Source organism: Myotis daubentonii, chromosome 3 (assembly GCF_963259705.1).
Source record: "Myotis daubentonii chromosome 3, mMyoDau2.1, whole genome shotgun sequence".
NCBI classification, from domain to species: domain Eukaryota; kingdom Metazoa; phylum Chordata; class Mammalia; order Chiroptera; family Vespertilionidae; genus Myotis; species Myotis daubentonii.
Window position 1 is genome coordinate 171,745,504 of NC_081842.1, and position 23,203 is coordinate 171,768,706.

The 23,203-nt window shown below is 36.3% G+C and overlaps 1 protein-coding gene across 4 annotated transcripts in view; it reads left to right on the forward strand.

The window, feature by feature from the left end:
- DNAI4 (dynein axonemal intermediate chain 4) overlaps nucleotides 1-20,108 on the forward strand; it is a 58,496-nt gene extending 38,388 nt beyond the window's left edge. The window contains exons 8-15 of one of the 4 annotated variants that reach the window (XM_059689251.1): nucleotides 530-616; nucleotides 1,787-1,938; nucleotides 6,175-6,332; nucleotides 7,140-7,261; nucleotides 11,635-11,733; nucleotides 12,356-12,582; nucleotides 13,357-13,513; nucleotides 18,404-20,108. In XM_059689251.1, coding sequence (XP_059545234.1) covers nucleotides 530-616; nucleotides 1,787-1,938; nucleotides 6,175-6,332; nucleotides 7,140-7,261; nucleotides 11,635-11,733; nucleotides 12,356-12,582; nucleotides 13,357-13,513; nucleotides 18,404-18,454 — 1,053 coding nt within the window. In that variant the 3' untranslated portion in view covers nucleotides 18,455-20,108. The remainder of the gene's footprint in view (nucleotides 1-529; nucleotides 617-1,786; nucleotides 1,939-6,174; nucleotides 6,333-7,139; nucleotides 7,262-11,634; nucleotides 11,734-12,355; nucleotides 12,583-13,356; nucleotides 13,514-18,403) is intronic. The other 3 variants (XM_059689248.1, XM_059689250.1, XM_059689249.1) reach the window with 3 other exon arrangements.
- The last annotated feature ends 3,095 nt before the right edge of the window (nucleotides 20,109-23,203 follow it).

Here is a 23,203-nt window from a genome sequence, read left to right on the forward strand (position 1 = left end):
AAAACCCAAGGGATATTATAATGTAATAATGCAGTTTTGGAAGATTATCTCAATACTAGAGGCCTGATGTGCGAAAATTCGTGCAAGAGTAGACCTTCCTTCCCCTGCTGCCAGCACCGGGTTCCCTCTGGCACCTGAGACCTGGGCTTCCCTCCTCTGGCCGCCGGCAGGCACCCGGGACCTGTGCTGGCTTCCCTCTGGCCCCAGCTTCATCAGGAAGGACATCCGGAAGACGTCCAGTCTAATTAGCATATTATCCTTTTATTATTATAGATGTAAAGGAACTTGTTAGCAATTCATTCGTTGGGGGTACTTATTGTTTAATCTGAAAATTTGATTATCATTATAATTTTGCTTAGGAAGATGAAGGTGTAAAGTAAAATAGAGGGTATACTAGTATTTAGAAAAAGTCTTAATTGAAATGTTTTATCACTATTATAAACACAGTTCATTAATATGCATCTTTGTACATTTGCAAATATTTATATGTCACCCTCTCTTATATTAAATGCGATTTTCTGATTTTCAGGACCTTTTGGCTGTTGGCTATGGGCATTTTGGATTTAAAGAGCAAAAAAAAGGATTGGCTTGCTGCTGGTCAATAAAGAATCCCATGGTAACCCAAACAGGATGAAGACCCACTTTTATTTAATTAAATGTTGACATGATTATAAAGCAGATAGTTGTTCAAGCAAGCCATTTTTTTTTTTTTGGTTAAGTACATAATAATTAAAATTTGTTCTTTTTGATATAGGTTAAAGTAAATTCATTTACAAGTTCATTCAATAAATATTTATTGAGCATATACTATGTACTGTTATATCTGTTGATCCAGAGTTGAACCATTATTATTTATCACGGCTAATTACAAAGAATGAATTTGCAAAAAAAAAAAAAATCCTTTGAAAATTACATTTCATTTAATACTGGGTTGTTTCTTAATATATGAATAACTCCTTATCACCCTATAAGATAGATTTCTGTTATCCTCAACTGATATAAAATAGGTTAATATGACCATCTTATTGCCATGAACTTTTCAAAGAGAATAAATAAGAATCAACCATTTGTGTATGTGCATGTGTGTGTGCTAAATAGCCCCAGTCAATTTGTTACTTTATAGCTTTACATTTAGTTTTAATTCACAACTGAAATGTAAAGTAAAAAACTTAGAAAAGGATCAGAAGATCATATGAAAATAGAGTTTTTATAAATATTCCCACTTTTGTTAGAAAGTTGGGTTTATATAGCATAAAAGAAAGGGAGAAGCAATTTTAAACAGGTAGAAGGATTGATATAAGATTCATCATCAGTAGGCTGTCTTCTTTTCCAATAGGGTGTTAAAAACAAGAAAGTATTTAGATTAGACATTGAAACAAACCAATAAAATGCTTGACAGAATTTTAGGAAAGTACCTTAGTGAGTTTGGAGCAGATCGGAACACATATGTTAGGTCATTTGTTTGGAGCCCATTATTGTTTCTTTAAGAATGTAGTCCTATATTGATCAAACAAATACTATTGAAAAGTTGCCAATATATGGTCATTATTGTAGAAGCCCATCTTGTATTTCTTAAAATTATTGAGCTCTGAGAATTCATCAAAGGGAGGGAAAGGAGGTTTTGTTCTCATCTGTACTGCAACTTAGGAAGAGAAAAGTAACTTAATGTAGACTAACTCTTCTCACATCCCCATTGGCACTAGACTACACTTTAGCCATCATCAGACCCTACCTACTGTGGTGTACAAAACCAACTTTAACATGTAATATAGTATTTTTGTTTCAGTGGCCAGAACGTATTTATCAGAGTCCATATGGAGTTACTGCTGTGGATTTTTCCATTGGAACACCTAATCTTTTAGCAGTTGGCTATCACAATGGCACCATTGCGGTTTATAATGTACAGAGCAACGTTAATGTTCCAGTTCTGGATAGCAGGTGAGGATCCAAGAATTAGATAAATGTAGAATATATGCTTATTTAGAGAGAAGTAAAAATTTAATGTTATTTGGTCTTGAGTGAATGTTTACATTGTTACTGAGAATGGTACCATTATTTTTCAAACATTTAATAATTTCTCCTATTTTCTCTCCAGCTAGAATGCTTTGCCCTAATATCTCCTTTATCTTCTCTGCCCACCTCACCAACAAATTTCCTTTGGCTTGAAAGTTTTATGCTTATTCTTTTTTAAAGAAAAATTTTCTCAATTTTATTGAGGTATAACTGAAAAATTGTATATATTTAGGTTGTACACTCTGATTTTTTAAAGGTGTACAATGCGATGATTGAATATTTGTATACACTGTGAAATGACCACAATCAAATTAATTAACACATCCATCTCCTCACATAGTTACTATTTTTTGCATGTGTGGTGAGAAAACTTAAGGTTACTCTATTAGAAAACTTCAAGTATACAATACAGTATCATTAACTATAACCACCATGCTATATATTAGATTTCCAGGAATGACTCATCTTATAACTGGAAGTTTGTATCCTTGATTGCTGTGGTACCACCTCCTCAAGGAAACATTCCCATTTCTTTCTTTTGTGCATGCTATACACAACTTTATCACAGCACACATCATGCTGTATATAAATTGTTTATGTATATATCATTCTCCTGAGGAGGCTGTAAGCTCTTTGAGAGCAAACATTAAGTCTTGTTTATCTTTGCATGCTCAGTACATCCATCACATGATATCAGATATGTAACAGGATTACAGTGTTTAAGAATGAATGAATGGCCCTAACCGGTTTGGCTCAGTGGTAGAGCATCGGCCTGCAGACTGAAGAGTCCCAGGTTCGATTCCGGTCAAGGGCATGTACCTTGGTTGCGGGCACATCCCCAGTGGAGAGTGTGCAGGAGGCAGCTGAATCAATGTTTCTCTCATCGATGTTTCTAACTCTCTATCCCTCTTCCTCTCTGTAAAAATCAATAAAATATATTTTTTTAAAAGAAAAAGAATGAATGTATGAATATAAACAAACAGTGCAATATACAGATGATGTATTATAGAATTGTACACTTGAAACCTATTTAATTTTATTAACCAATGTCAGCCCAATAAGTTTAATGAAAAAGAAATAGATATAGAACTCTTAAAAGGAAAAAAAATGAATAAATAAATGAGTCATATTGAGAAAATAAAAAAGTTAAAGGGAGAGGAGGATATTGAATATACTAGGTTTTTGTAATAGACCATATATCAATGGGGCAAAAATGAGGTAGAATATTTATATTAGTTTTGAGTAAACTTTGCTGGAACTGAATGGAAATAGGCATTAAAACAGAAGTACTTATGCTTAACTTTGAAATTATTTGCATAGTTTTGTAAGTGGGGGCCTTTCTGCTTATTTCCAGGAAGAGGGTCCATAAATTTTACCATAAAATCAAAGATATCTATGATTTTTAAAAAGATTCAGAACTATTATTTTGGAGAGTTCACATTTAAAAAAAAATCAAGGGATTCAGTACTAGGAACAGAGCAGTCAGTAATCTGACAAGTGATTTTAAAATTCACTGAGAAGTGAATAAAACTTAAACAACTTATTCATTTAAACTATGAAAAATCCTTATAAAGGTAAAGATACTTAATATTCAATATGTATAAAATAAGCTAAATTTAAACAATTTAACTAGGAAAAAATAAAAGGAATAGAATAAGTGAAATACATTTTTAAAAGAAAGGAAATAATTTGCTTTTGTATTTGTTATGAGAACCAATAGAATTAATGTAGTAACAATTTTCTTTTTAAGAAATGAGAAAACGGCAGTGAATATTAGGTGTCAAAGTGATTTTTTTCCTGTTTTTCAAAATATTTAAATTAAAAATCCAGTTTTCAACAATAAAAGCACTCTATAAGTAGGTTATAGTGCTCTATGGTGTTGTCCTTATCGCTTGTACTCTAAGTCTTTTTATTTATTTATTTATTTATTTTTATTTATTTTTTAATTAAATCTTTATTGTTCAGATTATTACATTAGTTACTCTTTTTTCCCACCATAACTCCCCTCCACCCAGTTCCCACCCCACCCTCCGCCCTCACTCCCCACCCACTGTCCTCATCCATAGGTGCACGATTATTGTCCAATCTCTTCCCTCACCCCACACCCCTTTTCCCCCCGCCAAGAATAGTCAGTCCATTCCTTTTCTATGTCCCTGATTCTATTACAATCACCAGTTCATACTGTTCATCAGATTATTTATTCACTTGATTTTTAGATTCACTTGTTGATAGATGTGTATTTGTTGTTTATAATTTGTATCTTTACCTTTTTCTTCTTCTTCCTCTTCTTAAAGGATACCTTTCAGCATTTCATATAATACTGGTTTGGTGGTGATGAACTCCTTTAGCTTTTTCTTATCTGTGAAGCTCTTTATCTGGCCTTCACTTCTGAATGATAGCTTTGCTGGATAAAGTAATCTTGGTTGTAGGTTCTTGGTATTCATCACTTTGAATATTTCTTGCCACTCCCTTCTGGCCTGCAAAGTTTCTGTTGAGAAATCAGCTGACAGTCGTATGGGTATTCCCTTGTAGGTAACTGATTTTCTTTCTCTTGCTGCTTTTAGGATTCTCCCTTTTCTTTTGCTCTTGGCATTTTAATTATGATGTGTCTTGGTGTGGTCCTCTTTGGATTTCTTTTGTTTGGGGTTCTCTGCGCTTCCTGGACTTGTAAGTCTATTTCTTTCACCAGGTAGGGGAAGTTTTCTGTCATTATTTCTTCAAATAGGTTTTCAATATCTTGCTCTCTCTCTTCTTCTGGCACTCCTATAATTCTGATGTTGGTACGCTTGAAGCTGTCCCAGAGGCTCCTTACACTATCTTCGTATTTTTGGATTCTTTTTTCATTTTGCTTTTCTGGTTGGGTGTTTTTTGCTTCTTCGTATTTCAAATCTTTGACTTGATTCTTGCGATCCTCTGGTCTGCTGTTGGGAGTCTGTATAATATCCTCCATTTCAGTCAGTGTATGCTTAATTTCTAGTTGGTTCTTTATCACAACATCGAGGGTCTCATTAGATTTCTTGAGGATCTCACTACATTTATCGGCGGTCTCACCAGTCTTTTCGAGGGCCTTATTAAATTTATCAGCGGCTTCTAGACAGTTCTTTAAAGACCTTAAAAGTGTGGTTTTGAACTCTATATCCAGCAGTTTGCTTTCCTCCAATTCTGTTGTTTGTGTCCTGTTTCTTTGTCTCGGCATTTTTTATGCTTCGCTGTGTCGATAGAGTGCCTTTCTGTGCTAAGTGTCCCAATTACCTGAGGTAGACACTCTTGGTGAACCCCCTTGTGGGCTTTGTGCACAGTCTTGTTGTAATTAAGCCTTGATTGTTGTAGTTATCACTGTGAGGAATTGACCTCCAGGCCAATTGGCTGTGAGAATCAGCTGTGTCTGCAGTGGGAGAACTTCTGTGCTGGAGACACCCCTCTGGGGCTAGACTTGCTTCGATGGGGCTTTGGTGCTCACTGAGTCTGCCCCCTGAGTGTGTCTTTTATGGTTCCACGGAGCTGCAAACTGGATGGTCCCACTCTGACCTCTGGGCTTCCTGGCTCCTGGATCTCTAGGGAGGTGCTAATCTAGCCTTTGCCTATCCAGCAAAAGTCTCCCTGCAGGGCTTGGGCGGGGCGGGTCCCATGGGATCAACAGGGTGGGGTTAGCAATTATGGCTGCTCTCAGTCTTGCCCTCAGAGGCTCTGTTTCTCAGTGTCCCAGTAATTGCTGCAAGCCCCATGGAGAGAAAGCTGCCCTAGGGTTCTGAGCGATGCCAGACAGTCCTGCTTCTCCTGTATGAGTCTGGGTCCCTAGAGACTTGCCTGGAACTGGAGCTCAGAGCCCCAGACTCCCTCCCGATTGAAAACATCAACCACACCCTCAGGTGCCAGCCCACTCCGCATGCACTCCGCACCTTAGTATTTTACTCCAGCACTGCGCCTCCTCTCAGTCTCGGTATGCTTTTCTCTTTCCTTCTAGTTGTAGAACTTCCACTCAGCCAGCCTTCCTGTGGTTCTGGATGTCTGTTCCGTCTTTTAGTTGTATTTTTGAAGTGGTTGTTCGAGGCAGCAAACTCTGGTGTTTACCTATGCCACCATCTTGGTCTCTCCCTCTAAGTCTTTTTTTAAAAAAAATTCTTATAATGAGTATATATTTAGTACTTTTCTCTGTTTCAGTGAATCACCTCAAAAACATTTGGAACCTATATGGCAACTACAGTGGATAGAACAAGATCGAGGAACAACAGGTGATGATAAGAGAGAAATACTAGTTTCTATATCAGCAGATGGAAGAATCGCCAAATGGATTATTCGCAAAGGACTGGACTGTTATGGTAAAAAAAAAAATACTACTAATAAATAGATATCAAGTTATCTTTCTCTTGTTATAGGCTGAATTAAAAATTCCTAGTAAACCATGTATAAGAGGAGAAAAATTTTGGTTTTGCTAAATAAGAAAATAAAACTGGGCTTGGTCATTTTTTTTATAAGCATCTAGTTTGGGTATTTGCTAATTTTAACCTAATCACATGCAGAAGATGGCAGAAATCATTATTTGCAGAAGGGACATATTATATCTATAATACTTTTTCATGTGATAAATAAAATATATTTTTCTTTTTTTTTTTACCACTCTGAAATAATTTTAATAAACTGGTTTGGGGACAGTTTAGGATTTCAGTTGAAACTAGTTAACACTCTCAAACAACACTATTATATTTGCAAACTTAGTTTTCTAAGGCAGGAAACCTTTTCCCCTATTCTCTCCCATTACTTTTTTCCATTTATCTCTTCCCTGCCTCATTCTAAAAATTAATTCAGATGTCTATATAATTGCTTGGAATTATGGCACCAATGTAGCAGAAACAGCATATATGTATTAAATCATATGGCAATTGATTTTCTTCCCCTGGTATGTACTTGCTCCATTCACCATCCTAGCTTCCTCTAACTACTAAAAACTCCAAATTGGTCCCAAGGAAAGCACTTACAACCTTATATTTTCAGAGCCATGAAAAAACAGATCAAAGGGAGAAATCACACTAATATCTCCCCATGAAGGAAATAAAAATCTGTGCATCTCATGATTTGAAACCCTTGGGGGACCTAAGAAATGTACTGTATTTTTTCTTTAAATAAAGATTTGATGCGTTTGAAGCGAACTACTTCCAGCATCAGCAGAAGAGGAGGGGAAAAGGAAAAGAAAGGTGAAGCTTTGATATCTCGTCAAGCTCCTGGGATGTGCTTTGCTTTTCATCCCAAGGTAAATTATTTCAATCCATGATTTACTATTGCATATAACAACTTCCAATAATGGAAGTATATTAAGATATAAAGCAAGACAAAAAGTTAGCATGTTAACTAATATTGTGCCTTGTAAGTAAGAAAATAACAAACATAGCTGTCAACCAAAGGTGGTATGGCACATTCCAGTTGACTATACTCTGTCTTTATCTTCTTTCCAGAGAAATGGTCTGTATTTCTGAGGAACTATGGCAAGATCCTCTTTACAACTGCATGTATAATGAGTGCCCCTCCTTGACCTTCTTGTCTGCTCTGCTGCTCTATTGTTCCAATAGAAACCAAATGTACCATATAGTCCTCTAGATCCTTCACGTGAGGGGTTGCTCTTACGATTCTAGGCATCAGGAAGACTACTTAACACATTGCACACCAGTAGTTTTGTTGCCAGCTTTACCCAGTGGCCAGATAAGTTTCTAGTAAACGAGTACAAAAAGGTTTTACAAAGTCTCATACTTTAAAAAGATAATAGCTTGTAAGAACATGTAATAAATAACTTCAAAATGCAATGGGTATTTAATTTTGAGGCATGCCTTTAACATTATGTAAAATACTGTGTAATATGAAACAGGAGAATGCTCATGATCTGCCCACAATGTGTTAAGTTCCTGCTTATCAAGCCCAGAATCAAATCGAAGCACAGTTAATGAACTTCTACTTTTTAAAATTCTTTCTATCTGGAGGTTCTTTGGAGTCAGAAAATTCAGCCATTATGACCTACTTCTACGAAAACATATCCTAATGTTTTCTGATATGTAATATGGTTATCTCTTTAGTGTCACCGTTGTCTACCTAATTATGCAAACAAAACTTGAGCTCCTACTTTGTTCTATCCTAGCATCCAAATGATAGTGAAGTCTTACTGCATCACTCCTTCCAGCCCACGCTTACTCCTTGTTAATGTAGCTCAGGCCTTTGTCATGTTTCACTTTTATAACAGTGCTAGCATATTCTAACTGCCTTCATTCTCAAATTCCTGTAATCTACTTTCCACCTAACTCTATAACAGTGGTTCTCAGCGTGGGCAGGCCGGTGGGTATTTACCCACCAGGAGACTTTTCACAATATTGTAACACATTTTTGGTTCTTACAGCTGGAGGAGGTGGGGCGTGGGGAGGAATGCTATTGCCGTCTAGTAAACAAAGTCGAAGGATGCGGGGAAACATCCTATAAATGCATCGTGCAAGCACCATCGCCATCTCCCACCCCCAAACAAAGAATTAGCTGGCCGAAAATGTCCATCGTGCTGGGCTGAGAAGCCTAGTCTGGTGTCCTAGAAATGTTCCTTGGTGGGAGGAATTCAAGATGATCATGTAGTCTATAAAGCGTGTCAAACTCAAAGGCTAACACGGGCCAAATAAACAAGGTCGAAGTTCATGTGGGCCGCAAAAAGACAACAGCTTCCATTTTCATTGAAACGTAGGTTTATTTCGAGACATGCTGAATACAAAGGGCTGAAATAAATGAGTAATCGTTAACATAACACAATAGAACATTTTAATAAAAATTAATATTTTTTCTTGAACATTAACTTACCAGACACTGAATAACTGCACAAATTAATAAGCGTAATGCAAATAAACCTATTTTTCTTGTTCTCCGAAAGTGAAATATTTCCTGTTGTGCACACCAAACAAGGCAGTCCAAGACTAATGACGTGGCAGTCGGCTGCTAAAATATCCGCTGCTGGTATTAGTGGAGAGAAATGGTGCGCCTGCACATAGGGCACGTAAGGGAAATGAATGCAACACAATTATAGTAATCAGTCATTAGCGAATGTTGTAGTTAGTTAATAATTATGTATAACAGGATATTGTAAAAATTAAATTACAAAATTTTTATTAAAATGTTTCTTACAAACCGTTATATTAGCTAGGCTACAAAAATATTTGTTGTGGGCCATATGTGGCCCGCCGGCCATGAGTTTGACATGCTTGCTGTAAATAAAGACTTTCTTCCTTTTTAATCTGGTTACCTTTTATTTCTTTTTATTGCCTGACTGCATTCATTAGAACCTCTAGCACAAGTGGGAATGGAAATGGCGAAAACAGACATCCCTGTCTAGTTCCTTATCTTAGGGAAACAGCATTCAGTCTTTTACTATTAAGTGTGATTGAGTATAATGTAAGCTGTAAGTTTACTGCAGATGGAATTAGATCCTTACTGCATCCATCATACACAAAAACACTTTTAGAAGAAAATGTAGGAGAATATCTCTATGACCTCAAAGTAGAAAAAATCTTCTTAAACAAGGCACAAAAAAGTACCATCCTATATAATAAAAGCCTAGATGACATCACGCACGATGCCCTCGTGCAACGTCGCCACAAGATGGTCAGCAGGGGAGGGCAGTTGTGGGCAAACAAGCCAGCAGGGGAGGGCATTTGGGGGCAACCAGGCTGTCAGGGTAGGGTGGCTGGGGGGGACCAGGCCAGCAGGGGAGGACAGTTGGGGGCAATATCAGGCCGGCAGAGGAGGGCATTTGGGGGCAACCAAGCCAGCAGAGGAGGACAGTTGGGGGGGATCAGGCCTGCAAGGGAGGGAAGTTGGGGGCAGCCAGGCCAGGAGGGGAGGGCAATTAGGGGTGACCAGGCTGGCAGGGGAGGACAATTGAAGGCAATTGGGCCGACAGGGGAGGGCACTTGGGGATGATCGGGCCAACAGGCAGAAGCGGTTAGGGGCAATCAGGCAGGCAGGCAGGTGAGTGGTTAGGAGCCAGCAGTCCGGGATTGCGAGAGGGATGTCCGGCAGTCGGACATCCCCCAAGGGGTCCCAGATTAGAGAGGGTGCAGGCTGGGCTGAGGGACACCCCCACCCCTGTGCACGAATTTCATGCACCAGGACTCTAGTATAAATATATATATAATATATATATATAAAAATACCAGCTACACTAAAATGAGAGCTGCTATTTACCAAAAGATACCAAAGAAAATAGAAAGCCATACACTGGGAGAAGATATTTGCAACATATTTAATAAATAAAGAATATGTAAAGGAACACAAACTTAAAGAAATAAATATAAAAAAGATAGATTATTAGTAAAATAATCCAGAGATGTGAACAGAAGAGGAAATAAAAGTGTGCTCAACGTTGTTAATATTCACATACATGGCAATCTAAACCATTAGGTATAATTTTACACTTAATAAATGGCAAAATTTAAGATTTCTGATATGACCAACTGTTGAAGAGAATGTGGGTCAAAGGGAACTTTTATTTACTGCTGAATGTAAATTAATAATGGTACTTGGGGGGAGGGGGGCAGATTTTACTTTTTGTGTAATTTAAAATTGCATATGCCCCATGATCTAGTATTTGCATTCTTAAGTACTGGTACACACTCGAACAGTGTGTCTAAAATGTTAATGTACGTATAAATTATTTGGAAATCTTGTGAAAATGCAGATTCTGATTCAGTAGATCTGGGGTAAGGCGAGATTCTGCAGTTCTGAAATGCTCCCAGGTGATTCTGACCCCACATAGTTAGGACACAGAACACTTACTTTCAGACTTTCCAACTATGACTTCTTTCACTACAGGAAATGCATTTATTTATTTATTTATTTATTTTTAAATAAATTTTATTGATTTTTTTTTTTTTTTTACAGAGAGGCAGGGAGGGGGATAGAGAGTGAGAAACATCGATGAGAGAGAGACATCGATTAGCTGCCTCCTGCTCCCCCCCCCCTCCCGCCCACTGGGGATGTGCCCACAACCAAGGTACATGCCCTTGACTGGAATCGAGCCCGGGACCCCTCAGTCCGCAGGCCGATGCTCTCTCCACTGAGCCAAACCAGTTAGGGGTAGGAAATGCATTTAAAATCGTCATTTAATACATACATTTTGTTATAGATTTTTGAATTAGACACCATCTAGTTCAATTTCTCATTCCCAGCAAGAACCATTTCCTTAGCATTATATACATAAATAGCTATTATTAAGTCATCTGCCTTCTTCTTGACTTGTTCTATTGAAAGAACACTTACTATTTCCCTGGACTGCTAGTTCCAGTGAGAGATAGCTCTAAGTGTTAGAAGGTTTCTTCCTCATTTTAAGCCAATGTTTGTCCATGTAATTTCTAGATAGGATGCTAAGTTATATCCTCTATTCCAGCAAAAAGTAAATCTATATTTTCTTTGCACAGTAGATCTTCAAGTAGTTTAATTATTTTGAAATCATGATAGAAAGAAAAAGACAACAGACAACTATCTTTAGTATTTCTAGTTTTGGTTCTTGAATTGATTTTACTATATCTTGAATGGTCTAATCTTCTATTTAGCACATTTACTAATGTATCAAAAACCAATGCATTTTGATTTTTCGTGTTGTAGGACACAAATATCTATTTGGCTGGCACTGAAGAAGGTCACATTCACAAATGTTCTTGTTCATATAATGAACAATACCTAGATACCTATAGAGGACATAAGGTTAGTTTAATTATAGTAAGTATGGAAAATGTATCTTGAAATATTTCTGAAACAATAATATCATTATGCATAGTATTTTACATATGCAATACATTTGCACCTTCAGAGTTAAAAATATCAACTCAAAATAAGTGCTTGCTTGCATGGAAACTACCAATAATGTGTGGGGCATTGTTTTTGGCTTCCAGATATCCTCAGTTTTTTCTTGCACATTATGGAAGTCACAAGTTTTATTTGTTTCTGACTTTGCTTATAACATGCTGATCCCAAAGTAAAATTGTCTCTTGCATATCCCTGTTCTGCATATCTTTTATAATTGTTCCATCTATATTTTCTTCATTTCTTTTTTCTTAACACTCCTTATATTTTTAAGTCAGTATGTATAATATGTATTAACATTTAGTGAGTATTGTATCAACTATTTTTTAATGTTTTTGTATGGCATAATTTAGAGAAGATTCAATTTATGATGTTACTTTCAGCTAAAATAATACCCATATAATAATGCATGGTGGATAAATCTTCTAGAAATCTTAGCATTTTAAATTTGTTGGTGAAGTTTAAAGTATCAGATATTAAATACTATTTACCAATGTGTTTTAATTTATTTTTTTAATTTAAGGGTCCAGTGTATAAAATAGCATGGAATCCGTTTTGTCATGATGTGTTCTTAAGCTGTTCTGCAGATTGGGGCGTTATTATATGGCAACAGGAAAATACCAAGCCTTTTTTGAGTTTTTATCCAACTACTTATGTTGTTTATGATGTTGCCTGGTCCCCAAAATCATCCTATATATTTGCAGCTGCAAATGAGAACAGAGTGGAGATTTGGGACCTTCACATCAGCACGTAAGTGTTAATATTTTTCTTGGGGATGTTTCTAGTAGAAGTAGGTCAAACTAAATGATACCTGAAAGTTTTAACATTGGTTACAGAGACCTGTACAGGGTGGGGCAAAAGTAGATTTACAGTTGTTCATATGGAAAACAATGCAATGATTAAATAATAACACAAGAATAAACTCTGTGTTTCCTGTATTCACAACTGTAAACCTACTTTTGCCCTACCCTGTATTTACTTTGAAACAAGTAATAGTTTATATTATGAGAGTTCTTTAAGAATAAAGATGTATGCCAGGATGCTATATTAATATTAATTACTTATGTGGTTATAAACATATTTGAATGAAAATAGGTTATATTGCCCTGGCCAGTGTGGCTCAGCTAGTTGGATATAGTCCCATACACCAAAAGGTTGCCTGTTCCATTCGCAGTCAGGGCACATGCCTTGGTTGTGGCTCTATCCCCCATGTGGGACATGCCAGAGGCAGCCAGTCACTGTGTCAATGCCACATCGATGTTTCTCTCTCACCCCTCACCCTTTCTCACTCTCTAAAAATCAATAAAAATCAATAAAAAGAAAATAGGTTATATTATTCATCTCCTCAAATGATTAAATACTGATATATAATATTAAGAAGCAGTTATTTTGATTTTGAAAATGCTTAAGCTTTTTATTTTTATTGCATAAAATCACAAAAAATATTTCAGACTTCTCTAAGTCTGAATATACAAAGAACATATTAACAACAACTGAATTTACAAATAAAATATTGTATTACAGTTTGGATCCTCTAATTGTGAATGTTGCTAACCCTGGAATCAAGTTCACAACTGTTCTCTTCGCTAAACAAACAGATTGCCTTCTAGTGGGAGACAGTGATGGACAGGTTGCTGTGTATGAACTGAGAAATATGCCCACTGCTTTGTCTTCTGGCCGGGTAAGATTCAAAAGTCAAAATTTTATGTAATTGCATGATTTTATTTAGTTGCAATTTTGTGTCATACAAGGAAGGGCTTTACATTTCTTATATCTTAAGTGTGGTGCAATGGAAAAAATATGTTACAAGAACTGCTACCTACTTGGCATGATTCCTATCTGTTCCCTGTCTGTAAAATTGGAATAATGATGTTGTTGAGCATAAGATTTATAAATGTCATATGAAAGAACTTAAAATTGTACCTAATATTTACTTAGGACTTAATAACTGTTAAATATAGCTGAAAAATTTACTGAAATATATACAAAAACTTTTACAAGAAATAATATTTTTAGATATTATCCAATGTTCCTAAAATAAGCATTTGTTTCTATTGGTTGAGCATTATCCTTAGTCCCTTTCTCTGTTTTTCAAATACCAAAGCTTTGTTGTAAAACTTTGACAAGCAAAGTAATATCAAAGATTTCCATTATTTGTAAGGTAGCTTTTCAAGTTTTTCTGTTTCTTATGTTTAACTTTCTATTTTAAGCAGTAATCTGGAAAATATTACAGTAAATACAATAAACATGTTAAAAACATTAAAATATTCAGAAATCAATAAGGAAAAACACTAAGACTCCAGGAGAGAGTGGATAGTGATTGGAAACTTCATTCACAAAAAAATGACTAGCAACTTATATTTTAAAATTCAACCTCACTAATAATTAAAGAAATAAAAAATTATTACATTAAATTAACATGTGATAGCATTCTCATATATCAAATTAACAAAGTTGTTGTTTTTTTTTTTAATGGGACTGCTCAGTACTGTCAAACATTTGATAAGATAGGTCCTTGGCTATACTGATGTTTAGAATAGAAATTGGCGTAACTTCTTTGGAACCAAATTAGCAATATGAGCCAAGACTATCCACTTCTGGGACTCTATCTTGTAGAAATATTCATAAAGGCAATCAAAGAAATTAATTATAGCATTATTTGTAATTGGATTAAAAAACAAAAAGAAGGAAACAACTTAAATATCCAACCAGAGAAAAATATGGTCAGGGAAGGAAGATGTGTTGATTAGATTTGGGTCACATGTCGGAGGTAGAGTTCTACCCCAACCATAACTTTATTTGACTGTAAATGCTAAATAAATAAATAAACAAATTGAAAATACATAAAAATAAATCAAAGTCACAAATTTATTTGTTAGACAATTTAATATGACAGGTTCTCTTATATATAATAAGTATTTAACATATAAAATATATAGCCCGAACTGGTTTGCTCAGGGATAGAGCATCAGCCTGTGGACTGAGGGTCCCAGGTTTGATTCCAGTCCAAAGCACATGCTCGGGTTGTGGGCTCGAACCCCAGTAGGGGGCATGCAAGAGGCAGCCAATCAATGATTCCCTCTCATCATTGATGTTTCTATCTCTCTCTCCCTTCCTATCTGAAATCAATAAAAATATATTTAAAAAAATAAAAAAGAAAATATTTATAAATTCCTTAATACAAAAATAGTAAAATTATCTGTTTAATTTGCTGCATTATTTCCATATATAATTCTTATTATTCTGAGGGTAAAAATATGTTTTCTCAATAAAGAAACAAATGAAACATCCTAAGTAGTTTTGGAGATTATTTTCTCAACTGGCTGAGATGCATATTGACTGTAGACATTTAAAGGAATTTTCCTAACTGCCGAGCCCTGTCGCACTGTTGACTTGTCATTGTCTTCCATATGGAGAGGTCTCAAAGCCCTTGTCTCCTAAAGTCTAGTTACATATTACTTACCTTCTCCATTCTGTTATGGAGCTCTGCAACATGTTGCTGCATCACTTGATTGATTTCTATCAAGTGATTGAAACAACCTAAATGATCATCAGTGGAGAACTGGATAAGTAAAATATAGTCATTCACCTAAGTGACTACAATATCAAAGTTTAATTGATGTATATTTCAACATGTCAATATGACACATTTTGAATACATAGTATTGAGCAATAAAAGCAAATTTCATGAAAGGAAGTACAAAATATAATTTTGTAATATTATTTAAACACAAAAAAATAAAACTGTGTTCTTAGGTATGCTTATAGTTAGTAAATGTATAGACTGGAAGGTGGAAGACAATGTTTCATTTCTGTGTTTGGATTTGTATCATTTAGAGACATCTTTTTTCGTGTGAGCAGTATGCCATGTAAGCAGGAAGTAGGCAAAACTCAGAGTCTGAACATTTTTGGCAAACTAGTGTGTGTGTATGTGTGTTTTAATGATTTCAATGCTGGTGAGCAAAATTTTCTTTTAACAAATATATTCCATAAATTAGTAAATAAATATAGTTTCCTAATACAAATAAGTCTTTTATGCTTTTGCTCATAATATTCTAAAGGTTAAAGATTATATTTCTGGGAAATTAAATTATTAATCAGTTTTTATATTACTTATTGTCAAACACGAGCTTAACTGATATAGCTCTTTTGTAGCTTTGCAGAGAATTATAATCCTAACAGTAATTTGAAGTCTCAAAGCAATTAATGCCATTATTTTCTATCAAGATATCTTATCAAGTAACATTATGATCTATAATTTTCCCATTAATTTTAACCAAGAGTGAATAAAATTTTTGGAAGTCTTATGATTTCATTCTATAGGAAAAATCTGTACCAAATTTATGGTAAAGGCTGCCTCTGGGAAGTGAGTGCTGAGAGAAGAACAGCATTGGGTGGGCTGCAAAGGGAACTTTAATGTTATCAGTATGGTTTTATTTCTTTTATTAAAAAGTATCCAAGGCTGCCCTCGCCAGTGTTGCTTCATGGTTAGATCATTGGATTGTGCATGGAAGGGTCATGGGTTTGATTCCTGGTCAAGGGCATATACTTGGGAGCAGGTTCAATCCCTGGCCACTTCAGGGCACATGCATGAGGTAACCAACTAATTTATCTCTCTCAGATATCTCTCTCTCTCTCTTCCTTCCTCTCTCTCTCTCTCTCTCTTTCTCTCCCTCTCCCCTTCCCTCTCTCTCTCTTTCTCCTTCCCCCCTCCCTTACTCCCTACCACTCTCTAAAAAATCAAGGGGAAAAAATATCCTCAGGTGAGAATGAACAAATCAAGAAAGGTCTCCAAGGCAAAGATGACATTTGTTGGTTCGGAGTAGATATGTGTTTTCCAAAGGCAGAGTACCAGGCAGCACACATACCATGTATGCTCAGCAGGTTCACTGGGGAAAACCCACGGAGAAAGGATCGACAGCATTTTAAGACCACAGCTCCCCCGTATCCCTGCATTGCCCATTACCGTGTGTGGCCTTGCACAGTAGCAGGAGGAGGAGAAGGAGAAGGAGAAGGATACCTGGACTATGGAGGTTTTGAGGGACGAGATTTCTGAAACTCTGGCCCCTTCCTGATGTGATAAAAAAAACAACCAGAATACAATTGTGCTGTGACATAGCAGAACATTGGCTGCAGCCCTATCCTGTCAAGTCAGGATTCATGGTTTGGGGTAACATCAGTATGGCGCCTGGCATGAACAGGCGCCTGGGATCCAAGCCTTGCAATTATAGCAAGTGATGTAGCCAGTTGTCAACAGGATTAACCAACACGTCAGCATTTATTGTTTGTTGAAGCACCGTTCTCTCCTGGCATGATGGGAATTGGTTGCTGGGGGCCCAAATCTTGCTCTGTACAGAATTATGGTTCAAGCACTTGGCAGAAGCCAGTTTCAATGGGACACTGCACAAAGAAACTTCCTTTCTGGAGGCAGCCTGTAGAGAATTACTCCTGGATATTATTTCTACTCTTACGTTTCAGTGTACAAATGTTTGTCATATTATTCTATGTACTTGGGCTTTTACCTTTTCCTTCCCCAAATTAAAGAAAAAATAAAAGTGAAATCTTCAAAATGGGGCTTTAGAAACATAAAACACAAACACAATAAATTCATGCTGAGAGACACAGAAGGCAGAAAAAAATACACCATTCTTTCAGCAAATATTTACTAAGTATGCACTATGGCAGGGTCTATTTGGAGCAGTAAGAACATAATAGTGAACAAATTATGGAAGTGATCTATTATATTTACCCAAGTGAGAACAAGCTAGAAAGAGATGTGTTTGAGAAGCAAGCTGGGAACTGACTGGGAGTGTCAGGACTTGAAGGATGGAAGGAAAGCCACAGAGAATTATGGTACCGGCTAAAAGACAGGAACTGGCCTACATGTTATCTGAGGTGTTTGTAACTCTCCAGAGTTTATAGTACACTTTCACATATATTAGCTCACTCAACTCTTAGAACACTCTTTAGAAGTAGATAGATGTTAACTATTTCTAGACATAAGTGATTTTCTCAAGATTACCTTGACTGTGTGATTGGGAAATCTCCAGGCTCTGCTCCCAATTTCCATCTTTTCACTGTATTTTTCTTTAAAACTCACCTCCCATCTTTGGTTTCAGCCTCTTATATATGATCATTTTACCCCTTTAGTACAAAGGTCATTGTTATTATTACATGAAATACATAATCCACATAGAAATTCAGTCATTTTACTCTCTCTAAATCAAGTACTGTATTACAGATCATGAAAAAGCCTAAGGTAAAATAAAGATTAAAAGTTATTTTACAGATGAGAAAATTCAGCTTTATGCATTAAGCTAATCAGGAGCTGCCAGAATTGTCCCTTTACTGAATTCTTATAAAACTGCTTATCAAACTTCAGTGAAGGAGTCTTTCATAGAAAAGAGCAGATTTATACTAGGGATTTTTTCCCTTTTACAATCTTAGTGAAAAGATATGTGTATCACTAACATATATATTTGATTTATAAATGACAATTTAAAGACTACTTTACCTCTTAATTTGTATTTTATTGCATTGTAATTGTGTGACTTTTCTTTTTCTTTTCCAGAGAGATGTGATAGATAGTTTGCTTGGACCAAGGTCAAATCAACCAGCATAAATTGTCATTACTGATATCCTTTCTTGTTGATTGTTTTTTTTAAAGGAACAATGTTTAATATCTAATAGTCTGATTGGATGCAGTAAGCTGGGATTTTGATTTTAGAAAACAATATTTAATGTATAACTTCTATTTGAACTTAATAGAAATTTAATCAACCTTTATTCCAGAGATATGTTGTTAGTTTTTTATCCAAGCTAATTGTAAGGGTATTGTTGGGATTTTCTTAATTTTTGGAAGATACTCCTACTCCATTTCTTAATCGTATTCCAAGCATACATACATACATATAAAATGTCTATGTATGTTAGAAAATTATTATTCCTTTAGAAGAAAAGCTTGGAAGTTATTAGAATTACTTAAACAAAAATCTTTATTAAATCTAAGTTCTATACACATTTAAATCTTCTGTTTTCCAAGGTTTGTGAATTATGCAGGTGTTAGTATTAAGAAAATACTGGATTCTCATACTCAACTTTAAATCAGTATTCATCCTCTTAGATCTGAGAGCTGAGCTATAGAACTTTATTAGACTATTTGACAAGCAAAAGACATGACAGCAAAAGTCAGAATTGCACTGTTTGGCCAGCAGGCATGACACTCGCAGTTCAGGGAGAAGAGTTAGTCTGGGACACATCAGGGCTCCCTCCTCTGCATGCCCGGAATCTGCCCAGACTTAAGTGGGCCCACAGAGAAAACAGAAAGTCCCTGATCTATAGTTTGCATCAGGATGTTATTTTATAATGACTTCTAGGGCAAGCTTGTGGAAATAGAAGGAGTAGGAGGCAGTGACTCCTCCAAACATAGATTGCTAACAGTCTGTTCCATGCTGTTTGTTTCAACAAGTCCTGGTTTTTGTTAACTGAGGCTGAAGGACAGTATGGCCTATAAAGCATGTTACGTGAGGAGGACAAGACAAGGCATTTAAAACTCACTAAACTCTCTAAAAAAGATATATATTAAAACTAAGAATACAATCCGTGCAACAGTGGGAACTACCTTTCACAAGTATCAATTTCTTCAACATCTCCATTTCTTTGGAGCCATCCGTTAAACAAAAGCAAGGAAACTTTTAGGTAGACTGAGATCTTAGGTCATGTTATAAGGAACATACATTTCCTACTGGTAGAAGTCTATTGTAATACATCCCCTTGTCTTTCTGAAAGGTTGGACTTTCCATAGCACCCTGTGCAACAAAATAAAAACTTAATTTCATTGGAAGAAAAATGTTTCTTTTTATTATGTATTTTTGATCATTAAAATAATTTCACATATTCTACTCTCATTGAGCCTAATTGAAAAATAAAGCTATTTTATACTTCCTGGATCCTGGGCAACTGACCCTATTCCATTTTACCTTTCTGAACATCATTCTTGTAGACTCTCCCATACTTTTATATTAGCATCACACTTTTACTTTAAGATTTTCACTTGAGAGTTATAGAAACTATAGAAGGCATTATTTTGCTGGCTTGCTAGGCTGACTTTGGATTCTCACTAGAAAATTTTAGTTACCATAAAATTTTAAAAAATTAAAAACTTTATTTTCTTGGAGCAGTTTTATGTTTATAACACAATTGAAAGGGAGGTATGGAGATTTCCCATATGCCATCTGCCCTGAGAAATGCATAGCTTCTCCAGTTATCAACATCAACACCAGAGTGGTAAGTTTGTTATAACTGATGAACTTATACGGACATAATAATCACACAAAGTCCATAGTTTACTTTAGGGTTCACTTAGTGTTATATGTTATATGGGTTTGGGCAAATGTATAATGACATACATTCATTAAGTGCAGTATTATAAAGAGTGTTTTCTCTGCCCTAAAAATAATCTGTGCCATGCCCATTTATCCCTTCCCTCCCCCATCCTGTCTCGATAGTTTTGCCTTTTTGTCTGGATGTACCACAGTTAATTGTCATTCACTTACTGAAGGATATCTCGGTTGCTTCCCAATTTTGGCAATTATGAAGGAAGTTCCTATGATACCCATGTACATGTTTTCAACTCCTTTGAGAAAATACCAGTATGATTGCTGGAACCATATGGTAAGAGTATGTTTGGATTTGTAACTCCCAAACTGTCTTCCAAAACTGACTGTGCCAGTTTTCATTTCCACCAGCAATAAATGAAAGCTCAGCATCTACAGCAGGTGCTATGGGGGACAGAGAAACACATGATTTCAAGGGGCATGTTGGAGTTGCAAGATTTTCACACGTGGATAATTGCAGAATATAATAAGTTGGAATTCAGGCAGGTCTAATGTTGGAAGGAAGGAATCTAGCTGTCATTGAGCACTTATGAAGTTCCAGATAGTTTCATGGGCAACATTTCTTTCACTCTTCTGATAAGAATTCTGTGAAGTAAGTACTCTTACCGCCACTTACCATTTTACCGAAGGCAAAATTATTCACCCAGGTAGTAAGCAATGTGTCTAGGGAGCAAACCAAGTCTGCCTTCCTTCAAGAACTGAGGTTTTTGTTTATTCTACACTGTGCCTCCGGTAGGAAAAGGGAGATGGTGAATTGCTGTAATAAATGACAGTATTGTGGAGATACGACGAGTGGGGTGAAATGGAATTCTAGTGGGAATTCCAGCAGTAGGAATTGTCTGACCAGAATTTTGGAAATGAACCTACCATGTTCCAGAAATAGTGAGGGGACTGACTTCTCTGAATTTCTTCATTTTTTTTAAAAATTCAAGTAATTTAGAAGTTTGACTGGTATTCTTTCTGGTAGTCTTATATAAAGTGTGAGGCAGAATTTATTTAAGATTCTATTTTAATAATCAATTGTGTTTATGTCTAATCATAAAAAGTTAAAAAAGGAAAACATGATTACATAATAAATGCTGCCACCTATGATTGTAAAGGTTTCTATTTAGTTTGCAATGACTTTAGTAGCCATAGCTGTTTTGGCTCAGCGGATAGAGTTGGCCTGCGGACTGAAGGGTCCTGGATTTCATTCTGGTCAAGGGCACATGCCTGGATTGCAGGCTCAATCCCCAGGAAGGGGTGTGCAGGAGGCAGCCAATCAATGGTTCTCTCTCATCATTGTTGTTTCTATCTCTCGCTCCTTCTCCCTTCCTCTCTGAAATCAATAAATATATATATATTTAAAAAGTTAAATAAGTAAAATGACTTTGATAAACAAAAGTAGTTTTTAAAATGACCCATAGTTTTCATATTTTGGTAGGTGAGTTTCTTGAAAAATTATGAACTTACCACCTCCACCTTAATATTGAGTGGTTCAGAGTTACTAGATATTAACAGAAAGAGTAAGGGTTTTTAATCTCAAGAGAGTAAGCATAAATTTACTAGATTTACATAATTTGTTGATCTCTGGAGTAGAAAATGAAAATACACTAGAAAAAGTACATTCAGACTATCTATGACACACACAGCAGTGGAATGGATGTCTGTGTAAGGCTCTCTCTTTTTAACACCACTGATGTAATACTATTTATTTAACCTTTCATAGGTTTCAGAGCATTTTTCATATATTATTTATTTGATCAATTACCGGTTTACCAATCAGCATTCATTCATACATGAGTTCTGGGTGCTTGCCAGTGTGCCAAGGTGCTGATGAGTAAGCCTGAACCAAGTTAAAGTGAGAGAGGACTTTGGAAACAACACCCTGATAAAAACAGTGGGCCCCGCTTTTTATTTTCAGGCTAGAGGTTTAAATCTCCAGGGCACACACAGGGTTGTTTTGTGTTTGTGTGTTTTTTGTTCATAGCATGTAACTAATATCTTTGGAAGCTGCTGGTCGCAGAGCAGAGGTGGCCAGTACAACCCAAGTCAAGCTTTGCCTTGGCTACGATCCAGCTGAGTGACACTGGCTACATCACCCCTCTCTGCACTCGTGTCTCCTCCTCCATAAACTGAGGAGGCTGGCAAGGACTGAGTGCTTCCCAAAATGCCTAATCTCCCTGAAACAAGACCAACATGAAAAAAAAAATGATTCAATTTCCTTTCAGAAATCAATGCTTCGCGCCAAGAGTAGAACTTGGTTGCTGCCTTCCTTATCAGGGTCTGTTAAGGAAGTAGGGTTTTTGTTTGTTTGTTTGTTTGTTTGTTTGTTTTCTCTTTCTCTCTTCCTTTCAGTTGAGAGAGGAAGCTACTTCCAGCTTCCAAAGGAACACGAGGTTTCTGAGGAAAGCACACCGTAAAACCTTGGGCATGTGGGTTCCGCAGCGGAGGAAAGTCTTGGGCGTGGACAGCCACGGTGGGACCTGCAGGCTGTGTGCTGCCCCAGTGGCTGCTCCATGGCTGGCCTGAGTGCTCTTGGCTAAGACGAGAGCAGATGCCCGATGGGTGGCAGCGCTTTAGCACATGGTTAATCACAGTGTGTTACTGCCCAGTGCCCTGACATTATGGAATTTAAATAATAGCTTTTGGGTAGGCAATCTTCCTTTCCTAAAAGTTGTGTTTGAAGAATGGTTAAAACCACAATGAAGCCTATTTTCTTCCTTTGCTTAGATGACTGTTTTCAAATTTTCACGAATCCTTTGAAATTTCGAATGCTGTGCAGAATTGCAATAAAAATGCCATAAACAAAGCTTGCTATGATTTTTCTTACCTTTAAACATTTTTAAAAAATAACTTTAAAACAATAAACAGAAAATGCCGATGGTAGAAGAACCTAAACAATACAAATCAACTCTTATTTCATCAACTAGAAATAACTATCCACGCTTAGCTTTTGGGTTATTGTATATCACTGAAAATGTACACACTGATTT